Source organism: Chlorocebus sabaeus, chromosome 11 (genome assembly GCF_047675955.1).
Source record: "Chlorocebus sabaeus isolate Y175 chromosome 11, mChlSab1.0.hap1, whole genome shotgun sequence".
Lineage (NCBI taxonomy): Eukaryota > Metazoa > Chordata > Mammalia > Primates > Cercopithecidae > Chlorocebus > Chlorocebus sabaeus.
The window spans coordinates 129,924,314-129,947,211 of record NC_132914.1 but is presented as its reverse complement, the minus strand read 5'-3'; the positions used below and the strand labels follow the sequence as shown (position 1 = coordinate 129,947,211).

General features: G+C 53.9%; 2 protein-coding genes across 4 annotated transcripts in view; one reads left to right on the top strand and one right to left on the bottom strand.

The window, feature by feature from the left end:
• The window catches only part of ANKLE2 (ankyrin repeat and LEM domain containing 2), a 40,981-nt gene extending 32,670 nt beyond the window's left edge, over positions 1–8,311 (top strand). For both annotated transcript variants that reach the window (XM_037994801.2, XM_037994795.2), the window contains exons 10-13: positions 21–211; positions 3,170–3,761; positions 5,073–5,204; positions 6,481–8,311. In XM_037994801.2, coding sequence (XP_037850729.1) covers positions 21–211; positions 3,170–3,761; positions 5,073–5,204; positions 6,481–6,682 — 1,117 coding nt within the window. In that variant the 3' untranslated portion in view covers positions 6,683–8,311. The remainder of the gene's footprint in view (positions 1–20; positions 212–3,169; positions 3,762–5,072; positions 5,205–6,480) is intronic.
• A 3,028-nt stretch (positions 8,312–11,339) lies between these two features.
• Positions 11,340–20,967, bottom strand: PGAM5 (PGAM family member 5, mitochondrial serine/threonine protein phosphatase). 2 transcript variants are annotated; one of them, XM_008005308.3, is made up of 6 exons: positions 20,717–20,967; positions 16,467–16,645; positions 14,391–14,516; positions 14,157–14,245; positions 13,850–13,980; positions 11,340–12,753 (listed from the first exon to the last, which is right to left on the bottom strand). In XM_008005308.3, exons 1-6 carry the CDS (start codon positions 20,905–20,907, stop codon positions 12,603–12,605), a joined length of 867 nt encoding a protein of 288 aa, XP_008003499.1. In that variant the 5' UTR covers positions 20,908–20,967; the 3' UTR covers positions 11,340–12,602. The 2 variants fall into 2 exon arrangements, with proteins under 2 accessions (XP_008003499.1, XP_008003498.1); XM_008005307.3 differs by having other exon boundaries at positions 13,850–13,983; positions 20,717–20,965.
• Between the last annotated feature and the right edge of the window lie 1,931 nt (positions 20,968–22,898).

Below are 22,898 nucleotides of genomic sequence, written 5' to 3'. Positions count from 1 at the left end.
TTGTGTTTTATTTCTTACAGAGAGCTAGCTCATGAGCTGGGGTATCCCTGGGTTGAATACTGGGAATTTCTGGGCTGTTTTGTTGATCTGTCTTCCCAGGAAGGCCTGCAAAGACTAGAAGAATATCTTACACAGCAGGAAACAGGCAAAAAGGCTCAACAAGAAACAGGAGAAAGGGAAGCCTCCTGCCGAGATAAAGCCACCATGTCTGGTAAGCACCTGCAGGCGTGGCCGTGGCGGCTGGGACAGGTCCCCCCATGGCCGGGGTCTAAACACCTGCAGGCGTGGCCATGGCAGCTGGGACGGGTCCCCCTGTGGCTGGGGTCTAAACACCTGCAGGCGTGGCCATGGCAGCTGGGACGGGTCCCCCTGTGGCTGGGGTCTAAACGTGCAGACGTGGCCGTGGCAGCTGGGACGGGTCCCCCTGTGGCCGGGGTCTAAACACATGCAGGTGCAGCCGTGGCAGCTGGGACGGGTCCCCTGTGGCTGGGGTCTAAACACGTGCAGACGTGGCCGTGGCAGCTGGGACGGTCCCCCTGTGGCCGGGGTCTAAACACGTGCAGGTGCCGCCGTGGCAGCTGAGACGGGTACCCCCGTGGCTGGGGTCTAAACACCTGCAGGCGTGGCCATGGCAGCTGGGATGGGTCCCCCGTGGCCGGGGTCTAAACACGTGCAGACGTGGCCGTGGCACCTGGGACGGGCCCCCCGTGGCCGGGGTCTAAACACATGCAGGCGTGGCCATGGCAGCTGGGACGGGCCCCCCGTGGCCGGGGTCTAAGCACCCGCAGGTGTGGCCGTGGCATCTGGGATGGGCCCCCCGTGGCCGGGGTCTAAGCACGTGCAGGCGTGGCCATGGCAGCTGGGACGGGCCCCCCGTGGCCGGGGTCTGACAGGATACACACATCTGTTTCTCATTTCTGTCGGTGTTTTTAATGTAGAGGTCTGTCTGGTACTTTCCTTTAGGTTAATGTTTTTTGAGACGGAATCTTGCTTTGTCACCGAGGCTGGAGTGCAGTGGCACAATCTTGGCTTACTGCAAGCTCCACCTCCTGGGTTCAAGCGAGTCTTCTGCTTCAGCCTCCTGAGTAGCTGGGACTATAGGCGCCTGCCACCACACTCGGCTAATTTTCGTATTTTGTTTTAGTAGAGACGGGGTTTCACCATATTGACCAGGCTGGTCTTGAATTCCTGACCTCGGCCTCCCAGAGTGCTGGGAACGTTAATGTTAAATGGGGTGTGTGTTGGGGAGGATATTTGAAAAATAATGACATCGCTTTCAGCAGTATTGCTATTTCTGCTTGTTTTTTCATTACCTAAAATCTAATATGTTTCATTCTGTGCCATTTTCTCAAAACTCATAATAGCTGAACTCCACTGGCTGAGACTATGATATTTTAGATTTGGCATATTTTCAGGAAAAAGACAAAGAGGAGTGCACACCAGAATACCGGTGCATATCAGACACCGGGACGCTAAGCACTTCACGCGGTGCATATCAGACACCGGGATGCAAAGCGCTTCACGCGGTGCATTTCAGACACCGGGACACTAAGCGCTTCCCGCGGTGCATTTCAGACACCGGGATGCAAAGCGCTTCCAAAGCACGGATGCAGTGAATGGAAAGATCATGATGGAAGAGGTTAATCTACACAAAATCTAAAAGTGATTCATAAAATCATCAATGATGGCCAGGTGTGGCGGCTCACGCCTGTAATCCCAGCACTTTGGGAGGCCGAGGTGGGTGGATTGCTGAAGGCCAGGAGTTCAAAAGCAGCCTGAGCAACATAGTGAGACTCCGTCTCTATTTTTTAAAAAAACAAATTTACTAATAGAGATTTGAATCTGCTAAAATAAAAAAGCAGATATACAGTTTAAACTGTGTGAGTGTGTGTGCATAAGTGTGAGTGTGTGAGTGTGAGAGAGTGTGTGTGTGTGTGTGAGAGTGTGTGTGAGTGTGTGAGTGTGTGTGAGTGTGAGTGTGTGTGTGTAAGGTCAGAATAGAGCCATTAGCCCACAAGACACTTCATTTATAAAACAAACTCCCTGGAATGATAGAAAATGAAAATGAAAATGACTGACATACATTAAACTAAGAAGCAATGAATCTTGGAAAGTCACCTGTGACTCTCAACCATAGAACCATAGAAGTCAGTGCAGTGGTTATACGGGAAGCACTGAAATCTGACCTTGCTGTGCTGCAGCTGACGGTGGCACAGAACTCCCTTCTATGAAGTGGCCTCACTTCCTGTGTTGTCTTGTGACTATGTACATTTTAATTAATAACTATTACATAAAGTTGACTCATTTCCTAAGTAGCACGAGCCACAGCTCAAGTGTTCTGGACCCCCTTGTGGCCAGGGTCGTCATCGTGAACACCAAATGGGACATTTCTGTTGCCTATCGGACAGTGCTGCGCCCAGGGCTGCGCCCAGGAGCTCTTCTGTGTTATCTTCACAGCTAAAGCGCAGCAGTGCGACTTCATGGTGTTGTTCTGGACAATCTTCTGGGATCCCGTGGGGCTCTGTGACACTCGGAGCCCCTGGGGTTGCAGTAGATCAGAGCTGGAGTGAGGGCTGGAGGGCAGCTGGGGGTGCAGGGCGGTCATCTCACCCATCACCTGGGCTGCCCTTGGCCTTTCATTTCCCTTCCTTTGAAAGAAAAGAAGTCAGCCTGGCAGCTTTTTTTTTTCCCTCTTTCCCTGAAGTAGGGTCTCACTCTGTGGCACAGGCTGGGGGATCACAGCCCACTGCAGCCCCCACCTCCTGGGCTCAAACGATCCTCCCACTCGAGCCTCCCAAATAGCTGAGACTACAGGTGAGTGCCACCATGGCAGCTAATTTTTCTATAGAGAACGGGGTTTCGCTATGCTGCCCAGGCAGTCTTGAACTCCTGGGGTCCGGCGACCCCCCTGCCGTGGCCTCCCAGAGTGCTGGGATTGCAGGTGTGAGCTTCCGCGCCTGGCCCAGCAGCCTGATTGCATCTGCAGGGTCCTGTTTGCCCTTTTCCAGGGAGTCGTGTGGGTGGTTTTCCATTGTGAAATCTGATGAGTAGGATTTGAATGTAAGAGTTGCGGTTGCTGGGGTCATGGCGGTTGGTCACGGATGGAGCGGAGCAGCTCCATGGCTTCCTGTCATTCCTGTCACTGAAGGGCTCCTTGTCCTCCTCACAGGCAGCAACTCCATTTCCGTGAGGGCATTTCTAGATGAAGATGACATGAGCTTGGAAGAAATAAAAAATCGGCAAAATGCAGCTCGAAATAACAGCCCGCCTACAGTTGGTGCTTTTGGATACGCGAGGTGCAGCATCTTCCCCTTGGAGCAGGAGGCAGACCTCATAGAAGCCGCCGAGCCAGGCGGTCCACACAGCAGCAGAAATGGGCTCTGCCATCCTCTGAGTCACAGCAGGACCCTGGTGGACAAGAGACCAAAGGCGCCCCGTGGGGAGGAAGCCCATCTGCCACCTGTCTCTGATTTGACTGTTGAGTTTGATAAACTGAATTTGCAAAATGTAGGAAGTAGCGTTTCTAAGACACCAGATGAAAATACGAAAACTAAAGATAAGATCCTGACTTCAAGAATCGATGCAGTAGAAAGAGACTTGTTAGAGCCTCCTCCTCCCGCAGACCAGCTCGGGACGGGCCGCAGGACGGAAAGTGAAATGTCAGCCAGGATCGCTAAAATGTCCTTGAGTCCCAGCAGCCCCGGGCACGAGGGTCAGCTGGAGGTCACGAGGGAACCGGCCAGGCGGCTTTTCCTTTTTGGGTAGGCTTGTGTTGCCCTGTGCACGCCTGCGGTGCTGTTTCCGAACCTGCTCCTTTCCCACTCACGCTTGCTTGCTTCCTGTTTTTGAGATGGAGTCTCGCTGTATCGCCCAGGCTGGAGTGCAGTGGCGTGATATCGGTTCACTGTAACCTCCACCTCCCGGGTTCAAGTGATTCTCCTGCCTCAGCCTCCCAAGTAGCTGGGACTACAGGTGCCTGCCACCGCACCTGGCTGATTTTTCTTTCTTTTTTTTTTTTTTTTTTTTTGAGACGGAGTCTCGCTCTGTCGCCCAGGCTGGAGTGCAGTGGCCGGATCTCAGCTCACTGCAAGCTCCGCCTCCCGAGTTTACGCCATTCTCCTGCCTCAGCCTCCTGAGTAGCTGGGACTACAGGCGCCCCGCCACCTCACCCGGTTAGTTTTTTGTATTTTTTTAGTAGAGACGGGGTTTCACTGTGTTAGCCAGGATAGTCTCGATCTCCTGACCTCATGATCTGCCCGTCTCGGCCTCCCAAAGTGCTGGGATTACAGGCTTGAGCCACTGCACCCGGCCTGATTTTTCTATTTTTAGTAGAGACGGGGTTTCGGCATGTTGGCCAGGCTGGTCTCGAACTCCTGACCCCGCGATCCACCTCCCTCGGCCTCCCAAAGTGCTGGGATTACAGGCGGGAGCCACCGTGCCGACCCCCACGCAAGCTTTCGTGTGGACTCACCGTGTGCTTTCAGTTCCTGTCTAGCTTCTAGACGTTCTTTCTGGGTCGTCTTCTGGTTGGACTGTGGGTGATCCTAGTGTTTGCTGTTATTTGCTAGGGATGTGCCTGCCACTGGTGTGAATGATCTCTTCTAAGAATTAAATTCTTTTAGGAAGAAAAGCCATCTTGGGGTCAGTCTCAGTCTAACGGGATAAATGTCCCTAACCTTCTGGTACTGAGCACTGAGGGTGCAAATATGCAAAACTGCATTTTAACAGTGGGTGGAGGCCAGGCGCGGTGGCTGAAGCCTGTAGTCCCAGCACTTTAGGAGGCCGTGGTGGGTGGATCACGAGGTCAGGAGTTCAAGACCAGCCTGGCCAAGATGGCGAAACTCCATCTCTACTAAAAATACAAAAAATTAGCCGGGGGTGGTGGCGGGCACCTGTAGTCCCAATTACTTGGGAGGCTGAGGCAGAGAATGAGCCGAGATGGCGCCACTGCACTCCAGCCTGGGCAACAGAGCGAGACTCCGTCTCAAAATAAAAAAAAAAATGTAGTGCTGTTTTAGAAGTCTTCGTGTTTTTACCAAAGATGTTTTTGCTTCTTGTATTGTGGTTTCTAGAGAGGAGCCGTCAAAACTCGATCAGGATGTTTTGGCTGCTCTTGAGTGTGCAGATGTCGACCCCCATCGGTTCCCGGCCGTGCACAGATGGAAGACTGCTGTCCTGTGCTACTCACCCTCGGACAGACAGAGGTACACAGGGCCCGGACAGCCTGTTATCCGCAGGGCAGCTGTTGGAAGCTGGCTTCTGCAGGGTCCAGTTCCAGTTCATGTGGAAGTATCAGTGGCTCTTCCTAACGCTGGCAGGCCCGTCAGCCAGGCTGTGGGTTTGGGTGTTGTGGCTCTCTGCACACAGGACAGATCTCCAGTTGGGTGGAAAAGCCGAACGGGTCAGCTGCTGACAAGCTGAGGGCGAGAGGGGTGGAAGCAGCAGGGTTTCTACTCAGATCACACAGGATTCTCCTGGAAACCCCCATGAACTTGACTCTCCCAGTCGGTGCCAGGGTTCAGCAGTGCCTCTCTGCCCGGGTGCATGTGCCTGTGGTGCCAGGGTTCAGCAGTGCCTCTCTGCCCGGGTGCATGTGCCTGTGGTGCCAGGGTTCAGCAGTGCCTCTTCTCCGCCCGGGTGCATGTGCCTGTGGTGCCAGGGTTCAGCAGTGCCTCTCCTCCTCCTCTTCGGCCAGGCCCATGGGCCCGCGGTGCCAGGGTTCAGCAGTGCCTCTCCTCTGCCCGGGCGCGTGTGCCCGCGGTGCCAGGGTTCAGCAGTGCCTCTCCTCCTCCTCTTCGGCCAGGCCCATGGGCCCGCGGTGCCAGGGTTCAGCAGTGCCTCTCCTCTGCCCGGGCGCGTGTGCCCATGGTGCCAGGGTTCAGTGCCTCTCCTCCCCCGAGCGTGTGTGCCCACAGTGCCAGGGTCCAGCAGTGCCTCTCCTCCCCTGAGCATGTGTGCCCACGGTGCCAGGGTCCAGCAGTGCCTCTCCTCCCCCGAGCGTGTGTGCCCACAGTGCCAGGGTCCAGCAGTGCCTCTCCTCCCCCGAGCGTGTGTGCCCACGGTGCCAGGGTTCAGTGCCTCTCCTCCGCCGAGCGTGTGTGCCCACAGTGCCAGGGTCCAGCAGTGCCTCTCCTCCCCCGAGCGTGTGTGCCCACGGTGCCAGGGTTCAGCAGTGCCTCTCCTCTGCCCGGGCGCGTGTGCCCACGGTGCCAGGGTTCAGCAGTGCCTCTCCTCCCCCTGAGCGTGTACCCCCACGGTGCCAGGGTTCAGCAGTGCCTCTCTGCCCGGGCATATGTGCCCGCGGTGCCAGGGTTCAGCAGTGCCTCTCTGCCCGGGTGTGTGTGCCCACGGTGCCAGGGTTCAGCAGTGCCTCTCTGCCCGGGCGCATGTGCCTGAGTCCTGGGCCATTATTTTCCCACTCTCTGGCTGTTCATCTCCAGGCCTGCCCGTCTGCTAACAGTTCTTTCTTGCTTTCCGCAGTTGGCCCAGTCCCGCGGTGAAAGGAAAGTTCAAGTCTCGGCTGCCAGATCTCAGTGGCCCTCACAGCCACAGTCCGGGGAGAAACGGTGCAGCTGGGAGCAACCCCGCAAGGCCGGGCCCCGGCAGTCCTGGGCGCTACAGCCCCGCACACGGGAACCAGCTCCGCAGGATGGCGCGCCTGGCTGAGCTTGCCGCCCTGTAGGCTTAGTGCTGGGCTCTCGGTTGGTTCTTCAGTTTTTAAGAAGGAAGGGTCATATGTTTGTTGCTAAACTGTCACAAAGGAATATATTCTGATTAAATTATTATTAATCCTCACTTTGAGGGTGTGAGAATTTTAGAAGATTTAAATGTTTTATATAAAACTTAGATTTCTGATATTTTGGAAGTTAGAAGTTAATGAAAGCAAACTCAGATACCAACTTTCTGGAAAATGTCCATGTGGTGGTGGTGGACTTTTTAGGTGGCAGTTTCTAGGTCTGAAATGTGGCAGAGGAAAGGGTGCTGAGGCAGTTGCAGGCAGGCAGCCAGGTACTCACTACAGCACCCAACAAATGCTGTGGACAAGGAGGACTTGGCGGAGGCGTGAGCACTGATGTCCCCGCACTGCCTGCGCTCACCAAGATGAACTGTTTGCCGGTGGAGGCGTGAGCACTGATGTCCCCGCACTGCCTGCGCTCACCAAGATGAACTGTTTGCCGCCTTGTCTTTTCCTGGGCTGGGGCAGGGGGTGGCATGATGCTGGCAGAGTCCCTGTTGGTTCGCCCGTGGGTCTCATGGTTCAGACAGAGTGAGGTGGACGGCTGGGATCAGGGAGCCCGGAGTGCGCCTCAGACTCGCAGCAACCGTTATAATTTGGGTTGTTCGGAATATTTAAATTACTGATCGGAAGATAAAAATAGCTTTTCTCTGTGGGAAGTCTTGCAGCCCGTAGGAGCGGTGCCAGGAGCCATGCAGAGCTCAGCAGCAGTGGAGCCAAGGTGTTCCCTGTCTCCTCAGCACGCGAGCCTTCACTGCCTACTTCGTTCAGGTGCCAGTGTAGTAGTAATACAATCTGTAAATTGTTCTGTTCTGAAGTTTATTCTGAGGCTTTTTTGAGCATAAATGATTATACGATAAAGTTATCCTTTATTTTGGAACTCATTTCAGTGGGGATCTCCTTTATAAAGAGTGTTGCGTTCAGAGGTTTAAGTCCCATTTGGGTTCCTTGCCGTGTTGATTGTAGCCTTCACCTTGGCTTGAATGAAGGTCTGTGGTCAGAATGTGTGAGGAGCTGCCTAGGTGCTCAGGAGGTACTAACTGGAGGTCGGTTTCTTCCTGGGTGTTACGGGCACCTGCTCACACAGTTGTTACTCTGTGAACATTTCCAGTGTTTCATCCAAAATGAAAACCCACCAGTGCTTCTGCTAACTTCAGTGCCTTTTATAAAAATCACTTTTAAATTTCCTGAACTTGCTTTTTGAGAATATAGTGATAGTAAGTAGATACAAGATTGTTTTCGTTTGTAAAAATTCTGAATTGAAACCTTGTTTAAAAAAAAAAAAGGCTTATTTCTTTCATATGACGAGATAGGTGAGGAATACTGGAATCAAGATTTAAATGTTAAAATCTGATTTTGTTACACAGGGTGTCTTCATTTGTTTTGTAGCAGACAAGACCTAGGCACCAGACAACACATGCTCTTCTAAGCAGCAGCATTTTAAAAGGCATCTTGGTTCTCAAAAGAAATCAGAATATGGATATTCATAGTAATGATCTGTTTTCTCTAAAATCTTACCATATTGTCTGTATATGGTTGTAAATTCAAATAGAAAGTAAAAGGTTTTGGCCCTGGCTTTGTGTATAGACCACTGCTCCTGATTTCCCAGGTCTTAGGCCGCCTTTGACTGTTTCTCCGTTTGTTTGTGGGAGGCGATTCCAGACCCAACGAAGGCATTCTCGTGTGTCCCAGGGGGCTTTATGTCCTTCACAAAACACTTAATGAAATGCATTACTTCAGAACCACGTGGTGGTAATACTAAGCTTCTGGAAAGATCCCTCACCTGTGCCCAGGCACATGGCACTGTTTTGGTGGCACGGCTGTCAGCCTGGGCGCCCTCAGATTCACTTGCTGGTTTTAGGCCCCTTTCTGGACTAAGTTGTGAAAGACTTTCTGGCGTCCGTTAAAGGAGCACAGATTTTCTTGTTGCTCTTGGCAAGTGGGAACCTTGGTGACATTAACAGTTGCTGTGTTGGCTTTGGTTGGGAAGTGCCCTGCTTCAGCGTGGTGGCAGCTGTGAGGAAGGCGCCCAGGGAGTCTGGTGCTCGTTTCTGGGGTAAAAGCAGCCATGGTGCTGCATACCAGCCGTGGGCATGCCAGCGGTGCCATGGCAGGGACCACAGCTGGGTCCTCCAGAGTCATCTGGATGTTTCCAGAAGCTTGCAGAGCTTTTCCAGGAAGGGCTGATGGCAGAACCCTGGTTGGGGCCTGGCTGTGCGTGCAGGGCGCAGGCGTCTGCTTGTCGTGGTTGGAAACCCTGTGACTGCTCCAGCTGCAGATTGCCCTGCCAATGCTCCTTCCTCAGCTGTCTCAAGAAAAGGCTTCGGGATAAATGTTGGCATGACGGCCCCTGGCAGCTGGCTGCCATTTGGTGGCATGCCATTCCCACCAGTCTCACTGAGGCTTCTTGTGTGCAGTTTTCACTTTGGCCAGAGTGAGGGTATCGTTACTAACATTTGAGAAGTCTTCAGTCTGTCTTCAGCCTGTCCCACACCGGGGGACAGTATCCATCATTGACGTCACTGGGCCCCTGTAACTGGCCCAGTCCAAAGCCCCCAGCCTTCCCCTCACACGGCTCCCTCCATGCGGGCGTTCACAACATGCACACTCGTGCGCCGAAGATCCCTGGGGTCTTCAGATCCCTCACTCCCCAGTCTCCTGCCTGCCCCTGCCTGCCTTCTCCCCAGCCATGCCTGCCCTGAGTCCAGCATTCAGAAATTAGACCCCCACCAGCAACCAGCCAAACCGGGAGCTGGCCTCACTTGGCTAATCTACGTCTGTCCCAAATGAAGAAGACTGGAAAAGGCCAAGTAAGAGCCACTTAAACAGCAGGTATTGTAGAAGGGAAAAGTCTACCAGGCACAGTGGCTCATGCGCTTTGGGAGGCCAAGGTGGGCGGATCACTGAGGCCAGGGAGCTCCAGACCAGTCTAGCCAGCATAGTGAAACCCATCTCTACTAAAAATGCAAAAATGAGCCAGGTGCAGTGATGCACGCCTGTAGAACGAGCCACTTGGGAGGCTGAGACATGAGAATCGCTTCAGCCTGGAAAGCAGAGGTTGTAGTGAGCCAAGATCATGGCACTGCACTCCAGCCTGGGTGACAGAGCAAGACTATGTCTCAAAAAAAAAAGTTTGCTGGGAATTTACTCTAGAAAAAGAAACTAAAAGTTATTTAAAGTTTCATATTCAAGAAACTTCGGTAATCATCTATGGCCATACTACCCTGAACACATCCAGAGTCTCTGATCTTGGCAGATAAGCAGGGCCTGGTTAGGACTTGGATTGGAGGCTGCCTGGGAATACCAAGGGCTGTAGACTTGAAAAACAAGAATACAGGTTATCATTGCCGTGTGCTCTTAAAGAATGAGTCACACACTGAATTTGTGGCTTAACTTTTCAAAATCCTTGACTTCAAATCTGACTTAAGCAGCATCATCAGGTTTTCTTTCCTTTTAGGTTTTTTTTTTTTTTTTTTTTTTGCGTAAGCATTTCGAAGACTTCTGGGTCACTGGTTTCTTGTGATGCACTGAAAACTGCTCACGGTCTCCCTTCCGCTTCCCCCTTTAGACCTGGGAGTCTGTCCAGATCTTCACGTGGGTGGGACTCAGGTCTGTGATGTGAGTGACGGGAGTAGCCGCGGGCTGGGTGGGGGTCAGGGCCAGCTGATATGTGGTCATTCCACATTGCGATGAGCTTCTCCGCCCAGCAACCCTGTGCCTGCTCTGAGCACCGCCTTGGTGCCAGGCGTGCTGGCCCCGCTCCCACCTCCAAGCTTTCCCACTTTACAGAGGAGCCGGGGCCCCAAGCAAAACAAAGGCTTAGCCTGGCAGCGCCGCCCCGTCCCCAGAGGCCCCGCCTGGGACGCCTGTGCAGCTGACCGAGAGCATCCCGGACTCCTTCCCGGAGGCCCCGCCTGGGACTGTGGCATGGGCGCCTGTGCAGCTGACTGAGAGCATCCCGGACTCCTTCCGCGAGACCCTTGCTCCTGTCTGAGGTCAAGCGTGAGCGTGCCTGGTATTTGTTTTTGAAGTTGGCGCAGCCCTGGCTTATCAAACTGTTTCTAGACAATGGCGTTTGGTTGCTGTGGCTGTTGTCTCCACAGCCATTGGTCAGTCTTGCCATCCTGGTCAGGGATTCGGAGAGGGCCCAGGCCGCTGGCGGAAGTCCTCTGAGCAGGCAGCTGGTGTGACACAGGCAGAGGTGTCAAAACTATGGGGAGACGGGACCCTCTGCAAAGGGTTCTGGTGGCACCATCGTTTCTCACACTGCACAAGTTTCCTTTTTTTTCCTTTTTAGATGGTGTCTCGCTCCGTTGCCCAGGCTGGAGTGCAATGGCGTGATCTCGGCTCCCTGCAAGTTCTGCCTCCCGGGTTCAAGCGATTCTCCTGCCTCAGCTTCCCGAGTAGCTGGGATTACAGGCGCCCCCCACGCCTGGCTAATTTTTGTATTTTTAGTAGAGACGGGGTTTCACCATGTTGGTCAGGCTGGTCTTGAACTTCCACCTCATGATCTGCCCACCTTGGCCTCCCAAAGTGCTGGGATTACAGGTTTGAACCACCGTGACCGGCCGAAGTTTCCTGTTTTTAACACAGTCACTAGTCCTTTTAAGAAAAACACTAAAATTTTATTATGCAATCATTTCCAAAGTAGACAGAGAAACAGATCAGATATCCCAATTGTATCGACTACAGAAAATAGTCACAACCACTTCATAGAAATTTTAGTTTTTCCTAAATTAACACAATATCTGGGTACACACAACACGTTTAAATGTTTTAATCCCCGGCCAGGTGCGGTGGCTCACGCCTGTAATCCCAGCACTTTGGGAGGCCGAGGCGGGCGGATCACGAGGTCAGGAGTTCGAGACCAGCCTGGCCAACGTGGTGAAACCCCATCTCTACTAAAAATACAAAAATTAGCCGGTCATGGTGGCGGGCGCCTGTAATCCCAGCTACTTGGGAGGCTGCGGCAGGAGAATCACTTGAACCCAGGAGGCCAGAGGTTGCAGTGAGCCAGGATCCCGCCACTGCACTCCAGCTTGGGCAATAAAAGTAAAACTCCATTTCAAAAAAAAAAAAAAAAAAAATTGCTTTAAGTCTCCCTTGGTTGCCCAGGCTAGAGGGTAGTGACACAAATCACAGCTCACTGCAGCCTCCAACTCCTGGGCCCAAGTAATCCACCCACCTCAGCCTCCCAAGTAGCTGGGACTATAGATGCCCACCACCACGCCCAGCTAACTTTTGTATTTTTAGTAGAGACAGGGTCTCGCTATGTTGCCTTGTCCAGGCTGGTCTTAAAACTCCTGGGCTCAAGAGATCCTCCCACCTTGGCCTCCCGAGTAGCTGGGAATACAGTGTGAGCCACTGTGCCCATCCAGAAAATCTTTAATCGACAAATATTTAAATGACAAGAGGGTTTTAAGAAATTAAAAGGATGTATGAGGTGAAGTGAGTTGTGAACAGAACCTGGGTGCCCTCCTCATCCGTGTGCCTCAGTCACCTTCGTGCCTGACTGGCTTTGCCAACGGAGCATGGACCCTCGGCACGGGTCAGCTGCGGCTGCAAACGTGGTGGTCTGGGTCAGGCCTCATTCAGGTCCCCACAACAGGCCTGACTTCTGCATGAGAGGTCTTCGCCTTAAACCCCACACCATCCTGGGGGTTCCTTGGTCAGGTATGAAACCCTGTATAGAAGTCAGGCTGTCTGATCCCAACTCTCCCCTTCTCAGCCTGGCCACAAGTCACTCGCCAGATGCAGCATTGTAGGTTTCTACTTTTCCACCTGTCTCCTCGGGAACAAAACGTAAGTGTGTGCGGCCTCTGCAGGGAGGACAGAGGGAAGGAGAGGCCAGAGCCACGCGGTGCCCTCACGACCGGGTGATCTTGTCGGGAGGCATGAACCCCGTGTCCCCGAGGGTCCTGAGCGCAACTCGGCCATTGGGTCGGATCACCAGGTGGGTGATGCTGCCGTTGTTAAGGGATAGCCGGAGCCAGCCTTCGGGAGGGAACTGCAGCGCTCTGGGGAGAGAGGCGGGGAGAGAGAGAGAGAGAGAGCGAGCACGTTAGAGCCGGGGGCTCTGTCCTTAAAACAGGCTGGGCTGGGCTAGGCCGGGTGTGGTGGCTCACGCCTGTAACCCCAGCACTTTGGGAGTCTGAGGTGGGCAGATCAGGAAGTCAAGAGATCGAGACCATACTGGCCAACACAGTGAAACCTCGTCTCTACTAAAAATACAAAAAATTGGCCATCTGTGGTGGCGGACACCTGTAGTCCCAGCTACTCGGGAGGCTGAGGAAGAAGGACAATGGCGTGAACCCGGGAGACGGAGCTTGCAGCGAGCCGAGATCACGCCACTGCACTCCAGCCTGGGCAACAGAGCGAGACTCCGTCTCAATAAATAAATACATACATACATACATATATACATACATACAAACAAATGGGCTGGGCCAGAGCCAGGGGACTATGTTCTTAAAACGGGCCAGGCTGGGGCAGGGGGGTCTGTCCTTAAAACAGGCTGGACTAGAGCCAGGGGGCTCTGTCCTTAAAAGAGGCTGGGCCGGGGGGCTCTGTTTTACAAACGGGCTGAGCCCCTCAGTAAGAAGTTTCAGAGCAGCCTCAGGGCTGGGTACACATAAGCCAAGCTGCTCCTATCTTCAATCGGGGCTTCTCGGGGAAGATGTGGCTGGGATAGACGTGAATTGAGCCATCACACTTGGGGACCTGCGCTCTTTAGGACAGGGGCCCAACCCCAACTCAAGATTTGCACAAATCAGAAAAACGCTGACTTCTTACGAGTAAACACAATTTAATTTCTGCTTTTCCCGTATTAAAAAAAAACGCAGGGAGCAGCCAGTTAGTGGAACAGGTCCCTTTCTGGGAAAGCGAAGAACGGAGATGAGATCTATCCGCCGTGGCATCTTCATGCACTTCTTAGGCACAATTCGCATTTGTGGAAAAGCCTGGTGTTGCCATCACCGCCTCTGAGCCACCCGCCACCCTCAGGCTGCTTCCCAAGCCTCCTCAGGGCTGCCCTGCGGTGCCGGCCGGAACAGCACAGTGCTTTTCTCTAGGTGTGAAATTATTTTGGCCACAACCAGCACAGTGGCTGCCTACCTGCATACGATGTAGCGGATGACGTTGGCGTGACAAATAAAGATCTCATAACTGTCCTCCTCCTGCCTGGCATCTGCACGGTGGATGTAGTTCCGGAAGGCGGCCTCGATCCGGGCTCCGTCTTCGTAATACTGCTGGGGGCAGAGTGAGGAACAGTCAGTGTGGAAGTACACGGGCAAGGCAGACCCCATTGCTGCCCGGGGAAGCCCGTGGGATGGCTGGACACATGGTGGACGGTGAGCCCCTCAGGGCCGCTTTGCCCAGGAAAGGCAGGGGTGACACAGCTGCTCCCTGGGGAGGTTTTTACCACAGCTTCTGGCTTCCAGTGAGACACAGGCGGGTCTGGCTCGATGGGGGCGCCTTCCCGCAGCAGGTCTGTGCTGACTTTGCAGACGCCTGGGGAGAAGCACAGTGAAGTCCTGGGTGCGGCGGCCCTGCCGGCGGAGATGCTGTGACCTCCCAGTGGCCAGGAGCTCAGGCCGGGGCCCAGCCACGAGCCGTCCGCTGCTGCAAGCATGGAGGCCCCGCGCCCAGCACTTACCTGGCAGGTGCCGGCTGATGATATCAGTGGTCTCTATGGCGCGCGTCATAGAGGAATGGACGATTTTATTAAACTTCAACCCCAAGCTTGCGAGGCGGAGCCCAGTGAGTTCAGCCTGCTCCCGACCTGGAGGGTGAAACACCTCAGTGCCGCACCCGCACCCCCTCCTCCACCCACAAGCACGAGCCCGCATCAGGCAGCAAGTGCACCCTCCCCCCCGCTCTCCCTAGGCTTGGACCTGAGGGGCTGGCACTCAACTGTCTTCGCCCCCATACAGGAAAAAAAAAGCATCCGATTCCATCAGTGGCAGGAAACCGGACAGGGGCTGGTGGTTTCTGAGTCCCCTCGTCACCTTCACTTAACTATGCCCAAAACCTGAGCCTCAGGGTCCACCAGGCACATGCCATGACGGAGGCCAACACAGCAGGACCTAAACACCCCGAGCTGCTACATGGGGGCCGGACACCAGTGCAGACACCTTTTCTCGTGTGAGCTTTGGCATCCAGGTGGAAAGGCCCTCGGGAAGGCCGAGTCCACTGGATGCAGCCACAGCTGCGTCTGTCACTCCACTTTCTTTTTATACAAGCAGCCGAGACAGTTCTGGGGGCTGAGGGAGGCATCTGTGGAGGACAGCCCTGCACATTTTTACCATTTGAACTTTTAATATGTGCATGAACAGACACCATCCCATTTAAAGAACTTTTGAAAGTGTAAACTCTACGTTACCCTACCCCACATTTCCTTCTCTAGGCATCTCTCCTACAGATCCACCTGCACAGGAACACAAGGACAGGGTGGAAGGACCCTCCTGGGCGCTGTCTATGCAGCGTCTGCCAGTGGGGACAGGCGGGATCGTGTCGCTCAGTTCTGCCTGTTCAACAGGCATTGAGAGACAGATGCCAGGCTGAGCGCAGTGGCTCACACCTGTCAGCCCAGCACTTTGGGAGGCCAAGGCGGGCGGATCACGAGGTCAGGAGTTTGAGACCAGCCTGGCCAATATGGTGAAGCGCTGTCTCTACTAAAAATACAAAAAAAAAAAAAAATGCCACCTGTGGTGGCGGGCACCTGTAGTCCCAGCTACTTGGGAGGCTGAGGCAGGAGAATCACTTGAACCCATGCAGTGGGCCATGATCACATCTGCACTCCAGCCTGGGCAACAGAGCAGGACTCTGTCTCCGGAAAAAAAAAAAAAAAAAAAAAAAAAAAAAAAAAAAAAAAGCAGACGCCAGGCAGTAGGCCTGTGAGTGCAGAAGAGAAGGGTCTTTGGCAGCAGGTCCAGGTGAGCAGCTGAGCGCACAAGCTATGCGGCTTTCCAAGGCGTCGAGCAGGCACAAAACCCCTGATAGGATATGCACCGAATTTGGTCTCATGCAAACAAGATAGGTCCGACATTTGCTAAAAGGTAAGGACTTTTTTTTTTTTTTTTTTTGAGACGGAGTCTCGCTCTTTCAACTAGGCTAGAGTGCAGTGGTGCAGTCTTGGCTCACTGCAACCTCCACCTGCCAGGGTCAAGCAATTCTCTTGCCTCAGCCTCCTGAGTAGCTGGGATTACGGGTGCCTGCCACCGCACCTGGCTAATTTTTGTACGTTTAGTAGAGACGAGGTTTCGCCGTGTTGGCCAGGCTGGTCTTGAACTCCTGACCTCGGGTGATCTGCCTGCCTTGGCCTCCCAAAGTGTTGGGATTACAGGTGTGAGCCACCGCGCCTGGCCAAGGTAAAGACATTTTTAAAAGCTTGTCTTCTATCCAAGTTCAGCGGACAGTTACTGGTAATGTCAATGTGTGATTCAGGGGTGATGGCCCCAGACATGGGCCCCAGGAGACCCAGTGCCCCAAACACTTTCAAGAAAGCTGACTGGGGGGGTCTGCGGAGGAGCTGCATCACGTAACCAAGGCACCAGCAGAGGATATGCACCTGGCCACATCCCCAAGGGCGTCCGCGGAGGGTCTGACCCGGCCACATCCCCAAGGGCGTCCCTGGAGGGTCTGACCCCGTCACCTCCCCAAGGGTGTCCCCGGAGGGTCTGACCCCATCACACACCCAAGGGAGTCACAGAGGGTCTGACTCGCCACATACCCAGCGGGGTCAGAGTGCGGTCCTTCTCCAGGGAGCCATCCACATGGTACTGGGAGTGCCTGATGAGGAAGATGTGCCGTGTGGCCTTGGCTTTGTAGTGGTCCAGCTTGGACGCCAGCTCTTCTTCCCCAGATTCCACATTCCTCTTCCGCAGGTTGATCAGAGACAGCGGTTCTCGCCTGATGTTGAAATACAAGATAGGTCCTTGTGACCTCTGTTCCCAAGTTTGAGTTTTTCTGACAAGATGTTATTTCCAGATTGTCAGACTATTTGGGAAGAGCATGGAGAGAAGACAAGGACCTCGACACAGCCCTGGGGAGGCCTCTCTGAGCATACCGCTACTCCCCCCAAAAAACCTAGTTCCAGGCCTGTTCTGCGTTATGTGCTGGAAAGCAAAACAGATACGCAAAGCCCTGTGCATCTTCTCTAATAAGGAGAGGCAGACAGTGAACAGCAGGAGACGGACCACCCAGAATGCATCTGTGGGTACGGAAACGCCAGGCTAGGAAGGAGGATGGCAGCGATGGGCGGGCAGGTGGAAAGTGTCCGCGGGACCAGGACAGCCTCCCTGACCATGATGCTTCAGCAGAGCCTGGAACTGCAATGCCCAACAGCAGCCACCAGCTATGAGGACGTTTCAATTAAAAATTTAAGCAAAATTAAATAAAATTAAAACATCATGTCCTCAGTCATACTAAACACATTTTAGACCCTCAGGACCGAGTGCAGTGGCTCACACCTGTAATCCCAGCATTTGGGAGACTGAGGCGGGCAGATCAACTGAGGTCAGGAGTTCAAGACTAGCCTGGCCAACATGGTGAAATCCCATCTCTACTAAAAATGGAAAAAATCAGCCGGGCTTGGTGACACAGACCTGAAATCCCAGCTACTTGGGAGGCTGAGACAGGAGAATCGCTTGAACCCGGGAGGCGGAGGGTGCAGAGAGCTGAGATTTTACCACTGCACTCCAGCCTGGGCGACGTAGCGAGACTCCACCTCAGAAAATAAAGAAACACTCAGCAGCCACATGGGATAGTGACTATCACATCAGATAGTGAGGAAGAAACCATTCCCATTATGAAGTCCTGTTCCGGAGCTGCTGGAATCTGAAAAAGCAGATCCCAGCATTTTGGGAGGTCAGGGTGGGCAGATCACTGAAGCCCAGGAGTTCAAGACCAGCCTGAGCAACACAGGGGGGCCCCATCTCTACAAAAATATTAAATTAAAAAGTTAGCTGGGCAAGGTGGTCCGCAGCTATAGTCCCAGCTGCTCAGGAGGCTGAGGTGGGAGGATCACTTGAGCCTGGGAGGGAGCCATGATCTCGCCACTGCAGTGCACGGCGCTCAAGCTCAGGCAACAGAGTGAGACCCTGTCTGAACAGCAACAAAAGTTTAACACGGCAGAGCTGGGAATAGCAAAAGTGGAACCTGCTGGTATTTACTCAGAGACAGTGGCAGAAAAGGAAGTTGTGGAAGGGTATGGTCGTGACTCAAGGGCCCTGTTCGGGCTGCGCTGACCTGGGGGCCTGTCATAAACCAGGCCAAGACTCAAATTGGCAGGTATGGGGGAGTCAGGGTGAAAGTATTTGGGAGCTATAGGCACAGAGACAGGAAGCCGTGCACTGCATGAGACCTCCAGGAAGAAGCTGGAGATTTCACCAGATGAGGCTCTGGAACTTTACAGTGTGGACACATGAGACTCAAGAGGAAACATGCTGTCTTCTAGCACCTTCCTGTAGTTGCTCATGCCTTCTGTCTGTACGCATCTTTCCCAGCCCACAAGGCCCAATTCACTTCTCCCCAGACATGGCAAGCAAATACAGAACACCTGCTTAAAAGAGAAAGCCTGGGCTCAGTTCCCGGTTCTACTTCAAGTTTTTTTTTTTGAGACAGAGTCTCCCTCTGTCGCCCAGGCTGGAGTGCAGTGGCACAATCTGGGCTCACTGCAGCCTCCACCTCCTGGGTTCAAGTGATTCTCCTGCCTCAGCCTCCTGAGTAGCTGGGACTACAGGTGTGTGCCACCATGCCTGGTTAATTTTTTTGTATTTTTAGTAAAGACAGACTTTCACCATGTTGGCCAGGCTGGTCTCGAACTCCTGACCTCAAGTGATCCGCCCGCCTCAGCCTCTCAAAAAGTGCTGGGATTACAGGTGTGAGCCCCTGCACCCAACCTACTTCAAGTTCTTTAACCTTAATCTCTTTCCTTAAAAAGGCCTAAGAAATTCAGAATATTTTACTGATTTTTAAAAAAGAATTTAATGGGCTGGGCATGGTGGCTCATGCCTGTAATCCCAGCACTTTGAGAGGCCAAGGTGGGTGGATCACCTGAGGTCGGGAGTTCAAGACCAGCCTGGCCTACATGGAGAAACCCCGTCTCTACTAAAAACACAAAATTAGATGGCGTGGTGGTACATGCCTGTAGTCTCAGCTACTCGGGAGGCTGAGACAGGAGAATCGCTTGAACTCAGGAGGCGGAGGTTGCAGTGAGCCAAGATTGCGCCATTGCATTCCAGCCTGGGCAACAAGAGCGAAAATCCATCTCAAACAAAAAAGAAGAAAAGAAAGAAAAAGAATATAACTTCCATCTAATCATGAGAAAATCTTCAGACAAATCTCAACTAAGGAACCTTCTATAAAACCCCTGACCAGGACGCCTCAAACAGAGATGATCATCGAAACAAGTCTGAGAAATTGTCACCACCAAAACGTGCCTGAGGAGGCATGAAGATTGCTTGTCATGTGGGATCCTAGAACAGAACAGCAGGTAAAAGCTGAGGAAATCTCAGTGAAGCATGAACCTTACTAATAATGTATGGGTTACGGCTCATTAATTTTGATATATACACCACGCTTAGTGTATGATGCTAATAATAGAGAAAATAAGGTTAACAAAAGAAAAAAAAGTAATATAAAGTACTTAACACAACTACAGTAGTAAGTATAATTCTGTGCCCCTTTCTCAGAGTACTCAGTATAAGGAGCAGTCAGGACTGGGCAAACCATCCTTGCCCCCGAGAGCAGTCCTGGCCGACAGAAACATAGCCAGCAACATGTGAAAATTATAAATTTTCTAACAGCAACATTAAAAAGAAACAGGTGAATTTTGATCATAATTTTAATTCAATATGCTAAAAATACTATTTCAACACATAACCAATGTTAAAAACCTGCACTTTTTTTTTTTTTCCTTCGAGACAGGCTCTGTTGCTTAGGCTGGAGTGAAGTGGCGGGATCTCGGCTCACACTGCAGCCTGGGACCCCTGGACTCAAGGGATCCTCCTGCCTCAGCCTCCCCAGTAGCTGGGACCACAGGCGCGCGCCACCTCGCCCGGCTAACTTATTTTGTAATTTTTGTAGAGATGGGGGTCTTCCTATGTTGCCCAGGCCGGTTTCAACTTCCTGGGCTCAAGCGATCCTCCGGCCTCGGCCTCCCAATCGCCCGGATTACAGGCGTGAGCTACTGTACCCGGCCCTGCTTAAGTTTACTTATTTTTGTTTGTTTGTTTTTGTTTTTTTGAGACAGTCTCACTCTGTCGCCCAGACTGGAGTGCAGTGGCGCGATCTCGGCTCACTGCAAGCTCCGCCTCCCGGGTTCACGCCATTCTCCTGCCTCAGCCTCCCGAGTATCTGGGACTACAGGCGCCGCCACCACGACCGGCTAATTTTTTTGTATTTTAGTAGAGACGGGGTTTCATCGCGTTCGCCAGGATGGTCTCGATCTCCTGACCTCGTGATCCGCCCGTCTCGGCCTCCCAAAGTGCTGGGATTACAGGCGTGAGCCCCCGCGCCCGGCCTGCTTATGTTTAAATTGACGTAAACTAAGCATTCCCTTCAGGAATCACACGGGCCATATTTCAAACGCTCATTAACCGCGCGCTGCTCGCGGGCGCGCTCCTGCAAACGCCCATGGAGGCGGCCCGGCTTCCACCCCAGCCTCGCCCCGGCCCGCGCTCCGGCGACGGCACCCAGGACGGACTCGCAGGGGCGGAGAGAAGGGCGACGATGAGGCGGAGCTCGGCCCACAGAAGCCGGCGGGAAGGGCCCGCCGCCCCCAGAACCCTCAGCGCAGAGCGGCCCCGGAAGGCGGTTCCTTCGCCGGGGGAAGCGGACGGCGACCCCAGATCCCGACTCGATCGCAACCTTGAACCTGGTCCCGATCCCGACCCTGGTCCTGGTCCCGATCCCGATCCCAACGGTAACACCGGCCCTGACCCCCATCCCGACCCCAGCCCCGACCAGCCCCGCGCGCACCTGTCCCAGTTGGGGTCCCAGACGCCGGGGCCCGGCCGCGCGCCCCCCGCCCAGGCCGGCGGCTCAGCCGGGCGTGGCTCCGCGTCCCCGCCCGCGCGCGGCTTCCCTACCGCCACGGCCGAGAAGAGCACGGCGGCCGAGCCCCCTGCCAGCCCGCAGGCCGCCAGCTGCAGCGCCTGCCGGAACGCCATGCCGCCCGCTCCCGCGCCGGCCCGCGCAGGCGCCCACGGCCCCGACGGAGCTCCGCGAGGGACACGCTTCCTCGGGAGGCCGCTTCCGGGAGCGGGGGCGGAAGTCCCGCCTCCTGGGGCGCGGCGGGGCGCGGGGCAGCCTTCAGCGAAGGGGCGTTTTCGCGGAGCCGCCGGCCCCGTCACTCTTCCGTCCCGTCACTGGTGCTCGCGAACGCCGGTGCGCGCAGGTGCGGGCGGAGCTGTGGAGACGCCGGGAGGGCGGCGCGGTGCTTTCCAGAAGGTTCCGCACCGGAAGCGCCTGCCCAGGCCCGAGGCTGGGTGCGGGGCGGAGACGCGGAGAACTTGGGGCCCTGGTTTAAGGGAGCTGGGAAACCGCGGCAGATTTGTTTAAAGGATATGTTTTTGGTGGCAGAACCCGAAATAAATTTTTCCGCCGGCGCCGTGCCTGCGTGTGCGGTTCAAGCGGCGTGAAGTGCGTTCAGGTTCGGCCGGGCTGTTATTTCTGCTCCCGGCCTCCTGCGGGACAGTCCCTCTGTGGCCGGCGCATTTCGCTTAGCAGGGTCCTCAGAGGAACCTCGTTAGAGCCTGGGTTTCCTTCCAGGGGGACCGGCGCTCCCTGTGTGGACCGACCCCACCGCTTACCCATCGCTGGACGCCTGTGTGGACCGACCCCACCGCTTACCCATTGCTGGACGCTTGCCCTGTCTCAAAAAAAATTAATAATATAAAAAAAGGAAAATTGGGCCAGGCGCAGTGGCTCACGTCTGTAATCCCAGCACTTTGGGAGGCCAAGGTGGGCGGATCACCTGAGGTCAGGAGTTCGAGAGCAGCCTGACGAACATGGTGAAACTCCCTCACTACTGAAAATACAAAAAAATTAGCCTGGCATGGTGGTGCGCGCCTGTATTCCCCGCTACTCAGGAACCTGAGGTAGAATAATCGCTTGAACCCGGGAGGCAGAGGTTGTAGTGAGCCAGGATCGTGCCTCTGCACTCCAGTCTGGGTGACAGAGTGAGACTCTGAAAAAAACAAAACAAAAAAATTGGCCAGGTTCAGTGGTTCATGTTTGTAATCCCAGCACTTTGGGAAGCTGAGGCGGGTGGATCACCTGAGGTCAGGAATTTGAAACCAGCCTGGCCAACATGGTGAAACCCCGTCTCTACTAAATACAAAAATTAGCCAGGCATGATGGTACACGCCTGTAATCCCAACTACCTAGGAGGCTGAGGCAGGAGAATCTCTGGAACTGGAGAGGCAGAGGCTGCAGTGAGCTGAGATCGCACCACTGCACGCCAGCTAAAAAATAAAAAACAAAATGGAAAATCCACAAGGACATAGTTGAGTCCATAAGAAGAAACGACGGGGCCAGGCGCGGTGGCTCACGCCTGTAATCTCCGCACTTTGGGAGGCCGAGGTGGATGGATCGCGAGGTCAGGAGATCGAGACCATCCTGGCTAACAGGGTGAAACCCCGTCTCTACTAAAAATACAAAAAAATTAGCCAGGCGTGGTGGGGGGCGCCTGTAGTCCCAGCTACCGGGAGGCTGAGGCAGGAGAATGGCGTGAACCCGAGAGGCGGAGCTTGCAGTGAGCCAAGATCGCACCACTGCACTCCAGCCTGGGCGACAGAGCAAACCTCCGTCTCATAAATAAATAAATGAATAAATAAATAAATAAGAAACGACAGCAGATAAATCAGTTAACAAAAGTTTGAAAACTGGAAATCAGATCTTTATGGACCTGAGAAAATGCAACACCAGTGCCTATGTGGAAGGAGACCAAGAAGCAAGTTCATTTAATCCAGTGAGTCTGGAATTTCCAGAGTCTGGGAGTTGGCAGCGCTAGCCTCCTGTTTGAGAGCTGTGGAACTGAAAGCAGGAGCATTTAGAGGAAAAGGTTGCCTTCCACATTTCCTTTCTCACACACATGTTCAGGGGATTAGCTCACTTTCATCACCGTGGAGCACTAAGAGAAAGGCCATTCCAGGGGACC

Excerpts from the sequence above, each read along its gene's own strand:
- PGAM5 (XM_008005307.3), bottom strand. The coding sequence starts at position 20,907 with ATGGCGTTCCGGCAGGCGCTGCAGCTGGCGGCCTGCGGGCTGGCAGGG. Across the intron at positions 16,646-20,716 it reads TGGGACCCCAACTGGGACAG|GCGAGAACCGCTGTCTCTGA; the intron begins GTGCGCGCGGGG and ends TTTCAACATCAG. Across the intron at positions 14,246-14,390 it reads CATCAGCCGGCACCTGCCAG|GCGTCTGCAAAGTCAGCACA; the intron begins GTAAGTGCTGGG and ends GCTTCTCCCCAG.